Consider the following 20,222-nt stretch of genomic DNA (forward strand, 5'->3'; position numbering starts at 1 on the left):
GCATCACAGAAACAAAAAAATAAAGCTGCAAAGGACAACAGACAGAAGAAAAGAAAAATGCGTGACTGATGCCACACACTTGGTCATAATGACTGAAATATAAGCTTCCACTTAATCTATGACTGCTCCAGGCAACATAAGGCAACCCCCCTCTCCTTTAAACGGCATAAAAACTCTAATAAAAGGATTGAGTGCTGCCCCATGTGTTGTTCATAATACTGACTTTATTAGTTGGTAATACATAAGGTGTTATTGGTTGCTGCAGTCACATAGGTGTTTTTTTATCCACAAACATTACGCTTGAGACCCTAAAGACCTCACTGAGAAGCTGTCACAGGAGATGCAGAATTGGATAAATGTCTCAGCAATAAGTGGAAAGATAACAGTGTTTGAAATTAATGCTCAAAATATGCATTATCATATTTTTTCCTGCTGTAAAAACATCAAGCAAACCAAATATCTAAATCACTACCATTACTAGTCTTCGGCGTACTGGGGACCCCCTGAAGGACCCCAAATCCCAACTTGAGACCTATTAGAAAAGCCTTCTTCTTAAGTCTGTCCCTGGCAAAGGGGAGGAGCGGAGACTTTCTCTGGACCAATTACAGAGCGAGAGCGGACTTTTGCCTCTCGTGATTGGTCGGCTTGACCACGCTGCCTTGAGAAACAGGAAGAGTTCTGCTTTGACATGTGTTTTGCAGAGGGGGGAAGAGGAGTGGGCATCGCAGAGACACCGTTTGGATGCACACGGTTAAATTTGTAAGCACCGGCGTTAATTTACAGCGTTAAACTTTCTCTAACACAAGCTAACAACATACACAAAGCTGAAAGTACGCGTACGCTTAAGCTAACGAGGGCTAGCGTTTGCTAATACGCCTTTCAGACACGAACTCTCGCTTGTTTATTTCATTATTATGATAGGTATATTTTTACATTAAAACAGATACTCACCCAAGGAGCCGTCATCTGAAACAGCACATTAAGGACACATGTTGCATTTTTACACCTGCGCAGTCACGGGGCGCTTTCTACTCAATTAATCACGCAGGTTTGACCAGGAACTAGTCTAATGAGAAACGAGTCAAATGATTGACGAGCATGAGGATGCCGCCAGTGATTTTTTTTTCTTTTTAACAACACAATCTGCTTATTGTTTGTTGTTCCTCACCGTGAAGAGCTGGGTAAACACCCAGGCACTCACTTAGACTACTCTACTGCACCGAAAACGGCACAGAACAAACATGATAGCATTATTTTTAATCAGCGCAGACTATTAGCCAAGGCCATTATTGCCAAAGTCCATTATTCTATCTATGAGTCTATTACCATCTTGCTAAATGGCACGGAGTGTGTGCAGCGCTTATCCAAAGTGCACTGTACCATTGTTTGGCTCAGAAAATTTCTCGCCTTTATTGTCAGTTCAGGCAAACCCCTGATGAATACAGTGAGAGCTGCAAGAGTAGAAACAAGAAAGTTGAAGCAGACGCATTTGTGATCACATACCATGACAGATGTGGTGGTGGTGGTGGTGGTGTTGGTAGTATGCGTGTGTGAAGTGCGGATGGGGGGGTGGATACGGGAGTAATCTAAAAATAAAAGATATCCATTCTTAAATTAAAAGTAGAGTGTGCAATGAGCAGTGAAGTGTTTTTGTTTTGCTTTGTTTAAGGGCTACAGCTTGTGATTATTGTTTTATTAAACAGTCTGTAATTTTCTGAAGCTCAAGGTGTCATTTTCTCCACTCCACAGCTCCCCAAAATTCAGTTTACGAGCAATGAAGACAAAGGAAAGAAGAAAGTGCTCTTAATTTGAGAAGCTGGATTGTTGAATACTTTTATTTTTAGTAAAAAAAAAAAAATCAAATAAAAGGATTAATTATTGAAGTAGTTACCAGTTGTGGTTAATTGTTTCATCTGTAGTTTGTTTTGTTGCTTCCTTAAATAACTAGTGCAGAAGATTTCACGTGGTGAGCATTGAAAATTTGATTATGGGACTTAAAAATGTTATAAAAGTCAGTTTAGCAGAGAAAGAGTTTCACATCTGTCAATATGCCAGGCCTGCAAAAATTAAAACAATTAGTTAGTCATTAAAAAAAATTTGTTATTCCTTTTTTAATATCATTCCCTCTTTATAGTCTGTCTTGAAACTTTAATTGTCATGTGTCATTTTTATTTTAATTAAATGCAACAAATAATAATTCATAATGAAAATAAAGTCTAGTCAAAGCAGTGCACAGCTCCCATCAATGTACACACACGTGCGAGTTAACCATTTAAAAACACGTGGTATGTGTAATATTGAAAGCAAAAATGGAGATATTGCATTTGTGCACTTTAAACTTTTCAGATCATCGTTCTGGGAAGGAAAGGTTACTTGTTTGAAACTTACAATCAATGTGACCTTTATTTATTATAACCCCCATCTCTCAAAAACTCACATATAACATAGTCAATCATCTCTCCTTCCCTCAAAGTAAAAATAAAAAAGGAACTGCTGTCTGGTTATTGCCAGTATCCATCTCAGTCGTCAGAAAAGCTGCACGTTTTTGCTGTTGTTAAGGGCTGGAAACCAGAATCCCATCGGAGTTGCACCCTAAGGAACAAATTTAATGCTAGAAAAACATCCCGGCCATCAACCAAAAATGACGGATTGAAAATAATGTCGAGCTATCTTGGGAATCCCCCACCAGACAAGGGAACAGACTGCATTGTTTTTCTCATTTATGTGATATATAGAACAGAAAGAGGGGAAAAAATGGGCGATTTATTGGTTAGATAGGCGTATTCTTTTCCATACACAGAAGAAATATTGGATAGTAATGTGGGGATCAAGTCACATCATGACATTGTTTGGAGGCAAGGTGTTCAAATACGTAAGTCATCTTCCGTTGGTGGCCCGCTAGGTTTTCAATAGATCATTCAATGCAAATATGTGTGGGAAATTGTGAAAGTTGCCACATGAATATGTCAATGAACGTAGTGTAATTTGTACTTCCTCAGCAGGGCAGCAAGATGAAGAAGCAGGGGGAGAGCCAGTGCACTCAGAAGACCATCTCATTGCTGAGCCCCCTGGGGACGATCCAAGTCAGTGGATGTGAGAATGGTGTGCACACCATCCAGATCCTAATGGATGTCGCACCTGCTGAAAGGTACTGTACAACAGCCGGGCTGGTGACGTGATAAACAAAGGTGTGAAATTTACAGGCAGACAGAATCCACTCCTGTGATGGAGTGCCACCATTCCTCATTGGAAGCAGGGCATTTTTGTAGATCCCACAAGAAATATCCTGGAGAAAGTTGGGCAAATATGAGCAGGCACTAGAAATATGAGGGGCACTAGAATACAGTTGGGCTTGAAATTAGATTTCTGATGGCATGTGGTTGTGATTCTTCCTGCAGTATATTTGAAATTTCAGAAAAATAACTTGTTTATTACCCACAAGGGAGTTGATTAGAACTGATGTCTGTAGGGTCAGCAAAGGCCACGGGGAGCATGGACTGTTCTCTCCTGTTTATTTATGTTTCCTTCAAGTTGTATGCAGTAGTTCTGAGTGTCGACTGACACTCAGAAATGTAATATGTGATTGCATTTCTCGGCCTGCCCATCCCTCAAAAGTGTCAGGAACGTTGACAGTCTTACTGAAGCGATTGAAACTGATTAAAGGCAGCATTAATAAGTGCCTCTTCCTTATTTTTACAGGTCCATATCCTACAGCTCAGATTAGTTTTGATTAGATTGAAATTAAATATCCATGTATCGCAGATTCGCATTTGATAAACTTGAATGGTCGGGGAAATTAAACGATTTCCAAATGCACCCGGATAGGAAGTTATCCTTTTGAAAATGTATGTTCAAATTCTAATTTATGGAAACCCATTAATGACCTTGTATATTATACCTCAACATGTGTTTCCTTCTCGACTGTCTGCTATTTCCTAAAATTCATCAAGCAGTAAAAAACATTCCACTTGTTGTTAATGAGTTGAAGTGAGAAAATTAATAATATGGAATTTTGATTATGGAAGATGTCCTGTAACCATGCACAAGCACCTTTCTCCGTCTCCTTGTGAACAGGGTTTAATTTGTGTGTTCAGGTTCAGTAGGAATATGCAAATGAATTTAATGATTCGCATCACTAGATCATTTCTCACTTTAATATCATTTGCTATGTCGGTCATAAGTGAAGCTCTGATCACATCGCTGTATGTTTGCAAAGGTGTGAGCCTCCCACCACCCCCACCCAAGAAAAAATTACTAGTAAAAATGTTTAGATTTTATCTCAACCGGTTGAATATATTGTTATTGTCACAGGACAGGGAAACTAGAGCCACCTTAGATATATGTAGTAACGCAATGTAAACAGGCATTAAGGGAGGCGAGATAAAGTGACAAAATACAGGCTTATCTTTGCAACCGGCTTTACATGTAGATCTCACCAAAGCCCGCCTGTAGCAGTAATAGTTCAGATCAGCCATTTCTATTGATTTATTTATGACATACTAAACAAGGCTCTTTCCAGCTTCGGATGTGTTGTGGTACAGGCTTAGAAAGTCACTGTGATAAATGATCTCTAAGAGCATATTTTAGATATGGGAAATAGATAATGTCCATTCATAGCATAAACTCAGACCTATAGCAGATATTTGCCAACGAGCCAGAGCTTTGAAGGCTTACACGGCTGCGTTTGCCTCCTGCGTTTCTCAGACTTCACTATTGCTTGGCGTTGAACAGCTGGGCCAGCAACAGAAGCATTTGTGGCATTGATAGATAGTTATTGATAAATGCCATTATAGCTACATAAACGCCCTTGAAGTATTGCTTACACACCATGACCGTCAGCTCTTTCTAATAGAAACGTCTCAAGCCCCTTTTGCTTCCTAACTGATCTTAGGAACATTTCCTGAAATCAACCTCCTCTGCCAGTCTAACGACAGCCCTGAAGGCACCATCAGATGAACAAATTCATTACATCTCAACAACCCCTGTTGGGGCCCTACGCACCAGCCTCCCTGTTAACCAGTTTCCCCCCCCTTTAGTTTTTAGCATGGCCTCAGCGTTCACAGAAAAATGATACGCATTTTGTTTACAGGAGATTACTATTATCTGAAATATGATGCTTCTTGCCTCTTTCACACAGAGCACAGACACATAATACAGAGGAAATCATAGAGCACTTTTTTATTAGGGTGAAAAATGAAAAAAAAGGGCTGGACTCCTGCCCCGAGACATTTTGTGAGCATATTATTTTACAATGCTTTGATCAATTTGTCTGTCAAGCTGGCTGAGATGTGGGGGAGCAGGAAAAAAGCAATTTAGCTTGTGAGGTCCTCAATAGAAATGTACTACAGGAGCCTGTGTATGACATGTTGCGTTAGAACCTGAGTAGCCTTTATTGCCTGATAATGTTGCAAGGCAATGCTGATATCAATCACCCTTTAACAGCCAGTGTGATGTGTTTTTATGAAAAAAGAAAAAAAAACTGAAATAATGCATGAAACATTTTTTGGAAAATAATTGATTTAATTCAGAGCTGAGGGATTTCTACTTTTAACAACAAAAAATATTGTGTTGGTAAAAACATGCACAAAATGTGCTAGGAGCTAAAAATTGTTAGGAATAAGATCTTTTCGCATATGCTCTTATAGAAAATTGTAATTAATTTTACACGGATAAACACTTCTGTCTCATTTGCATATAGATATAAACAATATATTTGTGCGTCTGAATTCCCAGCACACTCGGGTCACGTGATCTGCCTAAAATCCTAAGTGGCTAAAACCAAAAATTATCATTATACTTCCCAGGCCATAAATCCCCCCCCCCCCCCCCCCCCTCCCCGTTTTTTTTCTCTGACACAAAGCCTTATAAATCTGTGTCTGATTTTTCACATTGCACATTGTTTTTAGTTAATGATTTTCATCTGTTTGTTGTTGCTGTGATAGCGGGGAAATGTACCATATGCTCCGGCAAAAGACAAATGATTAGCAAATGAAATTCTGGACAGCTGTCTGACTGAAAGCGTTTGGTTGATAGCATTCTGCTACCATAATTAGCTTAAGCTTTGGGTTAATTAACTTTCTACCTGGATATGCATAATAATAGCATTCTGGAGAAAGCCAAGGAGCTTCCAGTATATCAGCAGCAAAGGCTGGCTTTTTATTTTGTATTTCGGCTGCATATTTCAATTTCAAGAGGCGATTTAGCTCGGGAGCATCGTCAAATATTGTAGATTTTACTCCCCAAGCCAGATAATTCTGAAACAATAGGGGTGTATTATGTGGCAGAAATGCCATTTCTGAATGTAATTAAAGCGGATGAAAGCAATCACCGATTTTTAAACGCTTTTGTCTAGCATGAGGCCTACTTCTAAAAAAATACCCATCAAGAGGAGAAAAGAGGCAAGAGAACCCCCAAGTCCTTATATAAGAGGCCTTTGAGACTGAAGTGAAGTACAACAGTAATTAGTCTTTTGTATGAATTTGCTGGCCATGGTCATGATTAGTTAAGCATATGAGAGGACTGCAGGACTGCATTGCTCTTAAGGAGGAGGGTGTTAAAGTCTATTTATCACCAGTTATCCTCACAGCTTTCCATTATCACTGACAACACTGGATGGGGCCTGAGAACAGCCTAATTGTTCTGAGGTGGAGTGTTTTTGTGTCAAATCTGCCACCCCACTCACATTGGCATTCATAAGCATCCAGACATTTTCCATCTATCTATCCCTAATACCCAAGCTGTCACAACAGCTTTTACACACTACCAACGCTAGTGTGAAATATCTGAGGTGATGCATTTATCGTTTTTTGTTTTTTTTTTCTTCTCACACTCATGTAGTGTTGTGAATCAATGTCCTGGTTCACGCTGAATAGCAGTATGGCAAATGTGTTCCTTATTCTGAGGGGCCTGTTTACATGATGTGCTCACACACCGGGAAATATAACAACTCTTTTTATTCCACTGTAATTTTTCTCTCCGCTTCTCCATCTATGGTGTATTTCATCTAACGTAGGATTTTGTTCATTTAAATTATAATTTTGCTTGATATGTAGATATATACATACATACATATATATAGACACTGCTGTGTGCTAAATAAACTGCTTACATTTGTAACTAAAATGCTTTGTCATACAAACCATGAACTGCTGAGATATTGAATGAAATCATCAATAAAGCAAGGAGAGATTTTTTGACGGAGTCCCTTTAGAAACGGTATGAATAATTCATTGTGTAATGATATTCTGATGATTTTTGTTCTATTTTTTGCTGCGGCCTTAGAATATTGTTTTGCATGTTGTGAAGTGTAGTACTCAGCTGCGTATTCATTAAGGTGCTGCTCCCACTGGCCCTTGGACCCATCTGTGCTCTATGTTTATGCCTCCATCTCCCGGGACCGTCCCAATCAGGCTGCATGTGCCATTTCCTGTGTAAACCAACACCTGTGTAACACACTACCTGTAAACCGCCCCACACAGACGAGACACTGACATTCACTCAGATGAAAATCTGCAAATGTTGTGGTTTCTAAAGCGGAGCCTCCAGGGTGAGGTTTTGAGTTGAATGAGAGTTGCTGCTCACTGTGGAGATGCAGCTAAAAGCAGCTCCTGCAGTTTTTTTGTTTCCCTCCCCTTTCCCTGCTGTCGACCGGGAACTTTTTCCAGCATAAGGGTTGCGCTAGTTTGTTTTAGAACTTGATTGGATTCTATATCTGCAACATGCAGAAGTGTACAGTGTGTGACATACTAAGGCAATATGCAGAGAGATGATTCCGCTCTGACATCTTGGAGAGGAGTACGAGTCAATTATGCCCAAGTGTTGTTCTTGCTTATCTTCCTGCGGCACCAAACAAGGATTTAGTCAAGGATTTAGGGGTGAGGGGGCGGTGGTGGGGATCATGGTAAGCGGTTCACAACAAAACACTCAAAACTCTTGGGAGCGGGCACTGATTTAAAAATAAATTACAGAAGACGAAGCGCTAACACTCAAGGGCCCTCAGCAGTGCTGGCGTACACAGGTGAAGATTAGCCTCCTCGCTAATCAGAGGAACAAGGCAGTAATTTGCTCTGAACACAGACAGTAATTAGGACTTGGTGACACTGGATTCCCATAATGCCTTTGTGCTTGACGTGGTCAAATTTTGACAGAGGCTATCCATGCAGGGTCACTGTCCCCCCAGTCTCCCGGCCCTCTTCAGTTGAGGCTCTAAAAGGTCCCTGCAGTTACAGGGGATCCCTAATGTACTTTATGCCTCCCTCACTGGCTCCTTACCATTCGGGTAATTGGAGTCTCTTACTGTGGCACTTGAGAATAGAGGCTAAAAACGCTATTTGAAACTGCTCAGTAGTCTGTTGTAGATAAACATTGCGGCGTCGGGGTGTGGATACACTACATAATGGAGTAAGAGTTAAGGCTCTGGTAATACATGCCTTCACTGACTCCTGTGGCTAGCCAGTTGGGAGAAGACCTAATTGTTGTGTGCTTTGTTGCCTACTCTGCAGTATTTTACCACCACCTTTATGTATTGGATTGAGTGTTGCAGCCTCTTTGGCGGACATTCACTAATAAGAGTTGCGGGATATCTAGAGAGCAGTTTATCCGGCCCAGTTGTTTTTATTTTGAAACAGCGGAGCACAAAACGTGCACCCCAGAACAGAGTAGGAAGCATTCCTAACAGCTTCCCACTTCAAAAGCTCTCGAGTTTAGTGCTGCACTGCCTAGATAGGCATCTGAATGATCTTCCGATGGTTGAACGAGCTGCATTGAGCAAGTGGCTTACAATTGTATCACAGCCTTTGGCTCAGAGACCATCAGGATCTTGACATTCATAGAGACATGCTGTATTTTTTTCCCTTTTTAGACAGTCATTTTAGGCTTTTTTCATGCTCTCTTGAGTCTTTGACGTCTCTGAGTTAAGTATCTGCAGCTATAAGGCTGAGGAAAATATTGGACTGCTCTTGGCCTTTTCTATTTCATCCTCTGACCCGCCATGTTACCCATGATCGGTGAAGGAGAACTCTGGCAGGCTGTGTCAAAAGTGACAGCCGATCGAGTCAGGATGAGCGCCATCACGCTTCACAGGATGGAGGCATGAGTTCTGAGTTTTTCCCCTTTTAGTGCAATATACCATTACACCCTTCGCCAGATTCCTTTCAATTAGATTCTGTGGTTAACCTGTTTCATTCTTACGTCTGCAGCTGATAGAAAAAGTCTTACTGAAGTCTTGTGCAACTAGAGATACAGAAAAAGACTAATTTAATGTCAGCTATTCTTTTCTTTTTTTTTTCCCTTTGTCTCCTTTGATTGTTTCTTCCAGGATGAACAAAATAGCCTCCAACATTGTATAAATGCTCAATTCATTCTTTATATTAGAGTTGGAAAACGGGTAGAACTCCAAATGAGTCCCACTTTACGCAACAATGATTTATGGTAATTGGAAATTGATTGTGACAGGAGCACAATATTAGAAAATTTCTCAAATCGCAATCTTCTATCAAGGGAAATATTCTTTTTAGTGCAGCAGATCCTCGGCTAGTTTGGAATTAGTTTCTGATTTCTTTACCTGTGATGAAATAGTAAATGGCTGAAGGACATGGAAAAAAATATGATTTATGTAGTCAAAAGATAATAAAATAACAATTCTTCTTTAACCCAATTTGAATTGTTTGTTCTAACGTCAACACACTCGCTACACACGTTTATTAAAATACTCTTTATAATCACTGCTAATTATAATTCTTGGTTTTCATAGAGCGTTGGCAGTTACTTTAGTACAATATAAAGATTGTTTCCCCTTGGAGAGTTTTGTTGTAATTAGTCCGACATTTATTAGACATCTCTAATCTCTCATTTGAAGGGCACAGCTTCTAATGTGCCAGTCTGGACTCCATAAAGATCACATGATGCTGCCTGATTTCTGATTCACTGAAGCGGCTGGAAATGTTGCAAGCACAAGTGCTACATCTCCACTGCCCACATGCTCTTTTAAAAACAATCCCCCATTGCACCTAGAGGTGACAGACTTCAGCTCAACTGATGTTGTTCCCCCCCTTTTATTTATTTATTTCCTTGTTGTTTGCCAGCCATAACATGTACTGCATTGCATTAACTTTTACTACTGTCAATGTTGTATCAGTCAAACACCTTTTAAAAACGGGCGCATCCGTAAGCTGGGAGGAGAGGAAAATTAGCCACAGTGACAAGTCTGAAGTGTAAGCACAAGGTCAAAGGTGCCAAGCCTTAAGCAAAGGTGCACTAGCCTTTGTCCGGTAGATTGTAAGGGCCTGCGGGTCCAACAGGAACATTTCCACACACAATATCCCCGAGCTGTCAGTGTGCAGCGGCTGGAACATCCTCTCGGAGAGAAAGAGAGGGTGTGGAGGGGCAGAGGAGGTGGTGGTGTGAGGATGCGTGTTGTGGGGGGGTTGAGGGTGTGTAGAGAGGGAACAGTGGCCTGAAGATCCTTGCTGAGAGAAAGAGAAGTTGGGGGATGGTGTGTGTGTGTGTATGTCGGGGTGTAGGTGGTGGGGAGCCAAAAGAGCTGGAGTGGGAGGATAGAGCAATAGAGAGGGGGAAATGAGGAGGGAGAGCTGGGGGAGGGAGGGGAGGGAGGGGATAGAAAGGAGAGACAATGACAAGTAGGGGCTGGCTGGGCACTCACCCATGCCGACAGAGATTGCCATGAGCCATGGCCATTGTTTGAGCGGGTCTCAGCACAGAACCCGCTGGTGGGTTTCCAAGTTTTCACCACTCAACTATAAACTGCTGTGTGGTTTATTTAGAAATGAGAGTATTTACACCTTTTACTGTATTTACACCCACTGTTAAACGGCACCCGGGAGATTTTTATCACACAGCCACAAACTAGCAAGCAGAGTGGTTTCTCTGAAAACTGACCTGCTCAGTCATAACACTCCAGTAAACCTCAGCTTCACGTGTCCAATATAAAACGCAGCTCAAACTGTGACCTGCACAAGTGTAAAAACACTTTAGGGCCGCGCTGTTACGGCGTGCAGGAGAGAGACGGTCTGTGTGTTTAACAAAGTAAATGTCTATTATTAATACCGTACAGGACAAGCCAATTTTGAAAAAAGGGGGCACTTAAATGGTGGTATTATTTATTTATAAGTCCTGTACACCAGTTAATGGAATTGGCGGGCCTGCTTTAGATCCACAACACAGCTTGAGGTCCACTTTGGAGTAATGCACATGCTAAGAGAGGACTTTCCCAGTAGGGTCTTTAAGTGTCAAATATGGGTCAGTCTGCTTGCATTGACCTGGGGGGTGGTCAGCAGCAGAGAGAAATTCAGCTGTTAAGTGATGCCAACTCAACCGTCGGCAAATTCCTCCAAGCATCTACTCAAGCTAAGATGCATGTCCAAGTGCGGCGCTTTTCTGGCCAACATCGCTCTGGCCAAAAAAATCCATTTATTCTTGTCATGAACTATAAACTAGACCCAAGCAGAGTTGAAACTGTTGTTAATGCTGTGCTCTTAACTTTTGTCTGCTACTTTTCTGTTTTAAGAAACCGTTTTTTCTCCCTTAAAGTAGTTTGAAACGAACTGTTAGCGGTTTCTTATGACCTGACGGTTGGTTTTTTTTTTGTCTTTTTTTCCCTTTCGTACTCTATTATATCTACTCTTGAGAAAATTCTGGATTTTGCCTTTTTATCTTCCTGAGGTTTATTCTGTCTTCCAAAGCTCTGGTATCCGTCAAAGCCGAGCGACATGCAAAAATGTACAAGTTCAGATTTTAAACACCTCTTAATTTACAACTTCAGTTCCACAGAGCAAATTATGTCATCTTGCATCTTTGTCACTCGTGGCATGTTATTACACTCTTGTGACATATTTAGCACTGTTCAAGCAAGAATTGGGTATTATGATTGCTCCTCTGATCCCCACCTCACCTCCCCATCCTGCCTTATATCCCTCACAGGAGCAGCGGGGGCCCCCTGAGCTGTGTGGTCAACGATAGCCTGGCAGAAACGAGCCCTGAGTTGCAGCGCTGCGTTGAATGGCTCCAGGCGTACTTCAGTGAGCCGCAGACCACTGGGAGTCTCCCGCTCCCTGGCTTTCACCACCCCGCCCTGCAAGGAGGTCTGTCATGGATAAATATTTGCAGAGCCATGACTGGGATCAGGCTTTCACTCTTAATTGTCAGTTACATCACTTACACTCACTGGCTCAGTGTGTTATAATGAAGTATTTTATGGCTGAGAGAGAGAGCGAGAGCGAGTGTGCGAGGAAGAGAGCGAGAGCAGAGGAAGAGTGGGTGAGTGAAAGGAGAGAGAACAGAACACAGAGCTGTAACTTGGTTCAGTAATCTGTGGCAGCTCTTACCACGCGTGTTAGTCTTGGCAAGCTTTTCCATGATTCTTGGCACATTCTTTGAAACTGATCGAATTCCACTCTTGACATTTTCAGACAGGAAGCTTTTTTTTTTTTATTTTTTTTTTTTTTTAATGAGAACATGTGAATGGTGGTAAAGTTTGAATGAGCTTATTGTTGGCTTGATCAGTCACCTACTGTGAGTGAAATGAAAGCACCCCCCCAAAAATGGACAATTAGTGTCCTTTCAACCGGTAGCTTCGGCGAGGCGAACGACTAAAGATGCAGAGGAAAACAAGAAAACAAAAGCAAACAAAATGAATATTTGATTGCCAACCGTGGTTTCGTTTCGAGGAAATAAATAATATCGTAGCCCGACGACTCATTTTTGAGATCGTAAACAGAAATTTGTTTTCAAAACAATTGCGGGCTGCTCCTTTGTCACACTGAGATGCTCATCGCATTTTAACTGAAAGATTTTCAGAAGCTCTCATTTAGACACAGAAGCACACCTACACAGGAAAAAAAATGACTTTAATATATGCATTTAACAATTGTGCCTCTCTTCCCCTGCAATCAGGCCTTAGTTGCTCTCTAATTTCATGCAGATCTGCAGTGCTTGAGTGATGGCATTTTCAATGAGCAGGTACTCCATCGAGACCCTGTATACAGCTATGAGTCCCACGCTCCCGCAAAGGCAATGCAGAAATACATCAGGACCAATTACGATATCAACTTTCAGTGTGATTCCCTTCGCCACCAAGTGCTTGTGTACCAGCCCCAGGCTCTTTCAAATCGCATCTCATCTGAAGTCTTTGGGGTTTTAATTAAATTTCAGGATAGATGGAATTCTTCATTAGTACCTGATCTGAATAGGTGATTGTGCTGTGTTCCACCTCTCTCCCTCGCCTGTTGTTTTGGGGCTCCGTAAATACAGGGTTTAGGCTTGGATTGCTCTCAGTAGTCAGAACCATAGGCCATGCCAGTATAAAAATGTTAAATGTGAGCATCAAGAGTATTTGTCTTTTCAGGGGGGGAAATGGAAGGTTCTTTTTTTCTTGCTTGTTGATTCACAAATATTAAGTATCTTTTCTTTTTGCCTTATTGCTGTAAAAATTCCTCCTCGATCTAGTCGTGCAGCCTCTGCCTGCCTGGGAAAAAAAAAGATACAAGTTTAATCAGGTCATTACAATCTGTGACAACCAACTTTTGTTTGCTCAGTTATCTTGTGGGAGAACCTGAGCGCAACAGCGCTCTCGCAGCACTTGTCATGTAATATTGAGTTGTGACCTTCACTTGAAGTGTTGCCATGTTTATTTACACATTTCTGACAAAACAAGCCACTTTTCATATTAGCTGTCACGATATACCTGAGAAACAGAGGTGACATGAAAGGAGATGCAAGGTGCAGTTTTCTATACCGTCTCGACTGGTTGTCATGCACAACATCACACGCAAGTTTGGTCGGCGGGGGTAAGGGAATGGCGAGCGCTCGCGTGCGTTATGCTCAGTTAGCTTGTGTTTGCGCCTGTGTATGTGCGCTGGCTGCCTCAGAAAAACACAGACACCAACGTGGGTTCTTAAAACGATGCATATTCTTATCTCATTAATTATACATCCATATGTAACAGACGAGAGGATCTTAGTCTCGGTAAGCGGCGCGGGGAATGTGCGGGGAGGGGGCCGTACAAAGGGGGGGAAGGGCGCTCTTCAAAGCCCAAATGACTGTGTTCCTGCAGGAGTCTGAACCTCCCCCTGTGCACAGCGCAGGGCGAGATGAGACACTCACCAGGACTCGCCCCTGTGATGTGGAGAGGAATTAGGGAAATGAACGTTTTCAGAATATCGAATAATCAGAGAATCATCAGCACCCCGTCAGCCTTCAAAAGTATGGATCCCTCAAGACTCAAGAGACACTTTGACTGGGAGTCAAAGTCTTCCCTCCCATTAGACACAAAGGATAATGAGGTAGCTGCATTTCCACTATTGTCTTTTTATTCTCACCACCATGTACGAGGTGACTGTCAGCTGGAAGTCGTCTCTCCAAATCTATCATTAGCAGGGCTGATGGATTTCAGTTTATTGTTTTCCTTTTTTTGGCTTTCAAATTGCTCCCATACACAGAATTATGAGCAAATCAATCATATATGTCAATACCATCATAACTGCCGAACGTGTTCGATTTTACTCCGGGTAAATCCATCGCAGCCGCAGTGGCTCTGTCACCTGGCCTCATGGCAGGTAATGACCTGTGACATAATTATGGGGATGTCTGTAAACATGTAAGTGGTTCCTCTCAACTTTTATTTAAACAATTGACACCAGTGCTCCTCGATCTAAAGAGGGTCCTGACCCCAGACACACCGTATTAGGCTCTTTATGAAGTATGGGGCTAGGGGACTGCTCTCCAAGTCATTGCTGGTCCCCTCGAGTGACCTGCCTGAAGTCTCTGTCACAGCCACTGATGAGGGCAAAGTTCTTTAACCTTTGTGCCCTGCAGATAAAAGTACAGACACTTTTTGTCCAGAACTGTAGGAGATGTGAAAGCTTCCAGGAGAAACAGCTGCTCAGGATTAGTCAAAGGTGTACACAGCGCCATAGCTTGTTGCTCGGTCTGTTTGTAGGCTAAAGTTCCCGTCTGCGTCTGCCGGTGTGACTTTGGTTGTTTGTCAATAACGTTTGCATCACTGTGGATTTGTCGTAGCTGCAGTCTGGGCAAGTTGTCATCTACCCCGCCGGTGACAAAAGCGAAATCCTTATGTATCACACACATCATGTGGCCAAATCCGAGCTTTATGAGGGAGAGTAATGCATGAAAGGAATTTCAGGGGTGTATCTCATCTCCTCATAACATTAAGTCTGTCTGCATAAGAGCCCGTCATCTCGTTGACAGTGTGATTATTACCTGAAAAATTATTAAACAGTACCTACGGGCCTTGTTCAAGACAAAGAACTCACATGGGTGTGCATCAATCAAATGTATCCCCTTTAGGTTTTACACTTATTCCCCCCAGTTTAGGCAAATTGCCTTGTTCGCGTGGCTTTGTGTAGCAGAGAGTGACTATAAGGTAGCGAGGGAGCCTGGGGAGCAAAGGATGTTCACTCTGTAGAAGAGAGACAGGGGTGTGACATGTTTTCACACAATGCCAATTTAGAAGGATTTCACATAGATCACTTGTCATGTGCTCTCTTAGACCATATAAATGAGAGAGAATGGGAGATCACTAATTGAATTTTCATGACTGAGTACATGTATATACTAGAAGAAATTCACCCCCTCTTGATAACGAGACCATTGTTCCTCATCTTGTTCTCAGTGCAGAAAAAGAGTGTTTTGTGCTTTCTGCACAACCTCGGTGCATCGGCGTCTTAAGGTTTTTGAGATGCCTCAAATACTTTTCTTCAGCAATCAGAGCTAGACAAACATGCCTCTCAGTCACCGCCTGGTAATCCAGAAAAAAAAAGAAGAAAAGATAATGCTACTGCTAAAGTGCTAATGAAATCAAAGCCGTTAATGTGGTTGGTTAAGCTGTGGATGATTTGAAGAATTCTGCCATTTAAGTGAAGATGATATAATGAATCTACTCTGAATAGAAAGCAATTAAAAGGACAAATTGGTCTGATTAACCTCAAAGTCATCCCGCTGCCACAAATGGTGTGCAACATTCAAATTATTATTATTAAAAATCTGGAGCAGATTTGCAGTCTTTTTGGCCTCTCTTAATCCTTTTAAATGAAGGAGCGAACTTTTTTAATTTTAGCTGTGACCTTTCAAAGCATAACCTAGATTTTTCTGCCATAGGAATAATTTTCTCACGTCAGCTTCTGTAGCATGTTAATACTAGTTCTAAGGTCAAATTGAGGGACTTCTCTGTGTTTAGGTGCATAATGAGCAGTGTAAAGATGGAAAGAAGAAAAAAGATGGAATTGTAGGGAGCCAGGATGGACATTATAGTGTTCACCAATAGGTGAAAATGCATTAATGAGTCAAACGTTGGCTTTTTAATTAAAAACAGCAGAGAGTTTAAAAAAATATAACACATGTTTAAAGTTCCTTCATGTTATCAGCCTCTCGGCTGGCTGTTTGAGTTTGATTGATTAAATGAGGAACTCTCTCTTCCCCCCTTCTCCTTTCCCGTCTTTCTGTCACTCTTCCGTCCTCTTGCTTTCTGGCAAAGATTCATTCACCAGCCGCGTGCTGCAGGTACTTCTGAGAGATGTGACGTTCGGAAAGACGGTTTCATACAAACGCCTCGCCGAGATGGCGGGAAACCCCAGAGCGGTGCGGGCGGTGGGAGGGGCTATGAGGAAGAATCCGGTGAGTATGATTGACATTGATTGACAGGCTTCTGTCTTGCTTACTTTATTTAGTCAGACAGGTAAAGTAACGGTTTGTATTTTTTTTTTTAACTTTATTAGCGACTTCAGTATTTAACACATGCAAGATTAATTATGATTAGTTTTTCGGTGAATTTGCCCTTTAACAGAAAAGTAATTTTAAATTATTCTTAGTTTATATGTTGTATTAATACGTGGAAGCAGATTGCTGTGAACTATAATATTTATTGGGTAGTAATTCATTTTGTACAAATGCATGAAAAAATGACAGAATACATAAAATAGGCAAAGATCACATTTGAGGTCATTTCCTGGTGAGGTATTGTCTCTCCTAGTTTCCTAACTCGTGTGCACGACTGAAGTTTTCCAGTAAAATGCATTTTAAAAAGTTTTCCCCGATGCATGATATGTAATCTAAACTGTAGGCGTGTTCGAGTACGTGCGATGGCGAAATAAACACCTCCCTCTGAGCACAGCTGAGGAGGGAAAGTCTACCTACAGCACAATTTTAAGCCCACACCTTTTGTTCCTGTTCTCTCAAGTCTTTACTGTAGATGTTCGCTGCAAATCTCCGCTTCTTGTAAGAAACCTGGCCCGCATCATTTTGCCCATGAATCCACTGTGTACAAAATGGAGGGCTAGAGGGCAAGTGGTGTGTCTTCTTTTGATCAAACCCTTTGATCAAAGCCTGTTTAACTCTGCCCATGTAGTGCTGTGGGCACCACCGGTGTGCTCTGTGAGGCAGAGAGCACTTCTTGTACAGCAGCAGTGCAGCCAGTGAGATGTTCTCCCTCATATGTGCTTGTGTGCATCCTCGTCTTAGTGCTGGGTCTCCCAGCATGTTGTAATTGATGTTGGGTGGGGACAAAAAGTTATTTATAATGAGAGCGCTCAATTTATAACCCAGAATAAAATGTAGATAAACTAATTAATAGTGTCCTCTGGATTCTCTGTGTACTTTATACATTGCATTAGCCAGTGGCATTGCTGCTAGATGGCTGTATAATACCGCTCCGATTTAGCATCAGTATGTTTTACAGACATTTCTTTCCTCTCGTCCAGGAGGCTGGGAGCCTGAGCCATCAGCTCCTGATTCAGATCCAGAGTCAGATTGTCAGTGTCAATTACTTGTCAGTAGCACTGCTCCACTCAGGCTTCAGCTGTGAAAAGCTCAGTGTGCTCAATCGATCCTCCCCTCTCTGTGGCACTTCTTCTTCACCAGGATTTGAGTATTGATAAGCCTGGTGTAGTGCTCTTTTCCCCCCCAAGTGAAGAGGCAGATCCGAAGGCCTTGAGGGTACCCTGCTCTCCCTCCAAACCCGGGGAACAGTATTGATCTGAATACTCGAGCAGTATTTCTCTGTCTGCAAGGTTAATCTGGGGCTCGGAAAGTTTTATTGCTGTTGATATGGGAGTGGGTTTAATGATGGATTGTTCAGTTTTCATATAAAAGGCTGGAGGTGCAACCGTCACGTCAGCCTAACACAGTTACATTGGAGAAATACAGTCGCAATGCAGCGACGGTTGTGTTGCCTTTCCGGTTAGTATAACAAGAACAAAATGAGGGCAACATTAAGAATATTTTAAAAGAAATAATTGCTGTGATTCATTCCCAACCATTGCCACTCTTCTTGTTCTGAATTCACAATGATCGAAGTGTTTTAGGCTTGCTTGTTTAATCTTTCTCCAGCCATTTAGTTTACAAAGAACTCGGGACCCCCCTGGCAGTCATCTGCAACAAGAGTAAACGCTCCACCGACTTCCTCTTTTTAATGATCACAGGGTTATCAGATCTTAATGTTGACACCCTCTCGATTGAATATTCATCCTGCTGGTGTTTTTGCCCATTAATTTTTGATTGCTTCTTTGCTTTTCACTATTAAAGAGTAACAAACATTTATACCCAAAGACTGAGCCATCACCCTGAATGTGGATTTGTGCAGGATCAAACCAGACACTTCTGGTGTGGCACTTTGTTTTCATGCAGTGCATGAATATAAAAAGTGCTACAAAAACAAAAGCAGTTCATATTTCCTGCACGTTGGTTACTTTTAAGTCACATCGTTTATGTGCTAAATCAGAGATTCTTTCATACATAATACATATCTACTATCAGCACTTGCAACTATTGTGGTGCTGTGACAATAAATGTCAACCTGAGAATAAGTATTTGATTTTTTTCCAGCGGTCTAATCTGCGTTCCTGTCTTACTCATATATTATTTTTTGTTCCTCCACATCATAGCTTTTAGGTATTTAAATTTCTAAAGTTTAGTGAAAAATGTCCTTTTTTCCCCATAATTCTGACCAAATGTAAAAATGAAGTAGTTACTTTTTATTAAAAAAACACATTTTAAAAGTGGGACTTGGTCCTACAAATTCTAATATTTGTAAAATTGCACATGTTTATTAAATCCCCGTCTCTCTCTCTGTCTGTGCCAGGTTCCTCTCCTCATTCCTTGTCACAGAGTCATTTCTAGCAGTGGACAGAGTGGGCCGTACATGAGCGGCAAGGGCAACCATCTCAAACAATGGCTGCTCACCCATGAGAGGCAGGGAGGGGAAAGCTAAAGCATGACAGAGCCCAACTGTCCTTCAGTCAGTGCACACACGCACACACACACATATATATATACACACTCACAAGGCCAGGGTTTTTTTTTATTATTATTCTTGTCTCTTTTTTTTCTTTTCTTTTCAGAACACAAAACAGGGCCATAAAGTTTTCCTTGCTTGGCACACACCGTGGAACAACTGGAGTAACTTGTAAATATTCAGTTTATAATCCTTTTTTTTTTAATCTAAGAATAGAGATGCTGCATAGTTAATGTGATACAGAGTTGTTGCAGAATTAGAATGTACAAAAATAACTTAAACAGAGAACAGTAGGAATTACAAACATATGCTCCCGTGGGTCTCCGTTGCGTTTGCCAGATAGTGCTTGGAATGGTTTTTCTAAAGAATTATTATTCCCTTAAAAATATGTCTCTTGCATTGTTGTTGTTGTTATTTTTTTTCCTAAGCAGAATTAGTCTTTGTACCTCTCGTTGGTTTTTTAATTTCCTGCCAAGTGAATGCTTTGTTCAACATCCAGTGATAAAGGCTCTGAATTTTACGGCTACAAAGCTTTGTAGTGAGGCATTTGTTTTGTCTTCATTTAGATCTCATTGTTTGCTCTCGCCTTATAATCCACCTCGAGTGGAGAGTTGTCCTATGCATTTTATACTGTACTTTTGTTGCGTTAGACATGTTTAAATAAATCTGTCTCAAACTGACAAAATCCCGTCTTTTCATCATTTTAATTGCGTTTAATTTAAAAAGTGATTTCATGTAGCATTCACTCAGTTCAGCTCATGATTAATTATGCTGTACGTCTCTCTCCTTGCTGCTGCTCTGTATGTCACAGCTCCTTCTTTTTTATTTCTGAGGGGTGTTTTCCATTAGAGGGCAGTACAGAACGGGAAACAGAAATCAACATTTCAACCTTGAATTCATCCTGAGCGTTTAAACTGTAATTTAAATGTTTATATCCTTTCTTTAAAAAAATACAAATTTC

General features: G+C 41.3%; 1 protein-coding gene across 2 annotated transcripts; it reads left to right on the forward strand.

Moving 5' to 3' along the window:
* The first annotated feature begins 645 nt into the window (after positions 1-645).
* Positions 646-19,940, forward strand: LOC146695368 (methylated-DNA--protein-cysteine methyltransferase-like). 2 transcript variants are annotated; one of them, XM_085477468.1, is made up of 6 exons: positions 646-759; positions 3,000-3,148; positions 11,938-12,098; positions 16,508-16,647; positions 19,109-19,264; positions 19,368-19,940. In XM_085477468.1, the coding sequence occupies exons 1-5, from the start codon at positions 742-744 to the stop codon at positions 19,235-19,237; spliced, it is 597 nt and encodes a 198-aa protein (XP_085333594.1). In that variant the 5' UTR covers positions 646-741; the 3' UTR covers positions 19,238-19,264; positions 19,368-19,940. The 2 variants fall into 2 exon arrangements, with proteins under 2 accessions (XP_085333594.1, XP_085333595.1); XM_085477469.1 differs by having other exon boundaries at positions 3,003-3,148.
* The last annotated feature ends 282 nt before the right edge of the window (positions 19,941-20,222 follow it).

The sequence above is a fragment of the Copadichromis virginalis genome, linkage group LG13 (assembly GCF_057382275.1).
Source record: "Copadichromis virginalis isolate Kocher_CV1m ecotype Utaka linkage group LG13, C_Virginalis_male_GT1.1, whole genome shotgun sequence".
Taxonomy (NCBI): Eukaryota; Metazoa; Chordata; class Actinopteri; order Cichliformes; family Cichlidae; genus Copadichromis; species Copadichromis virginalis.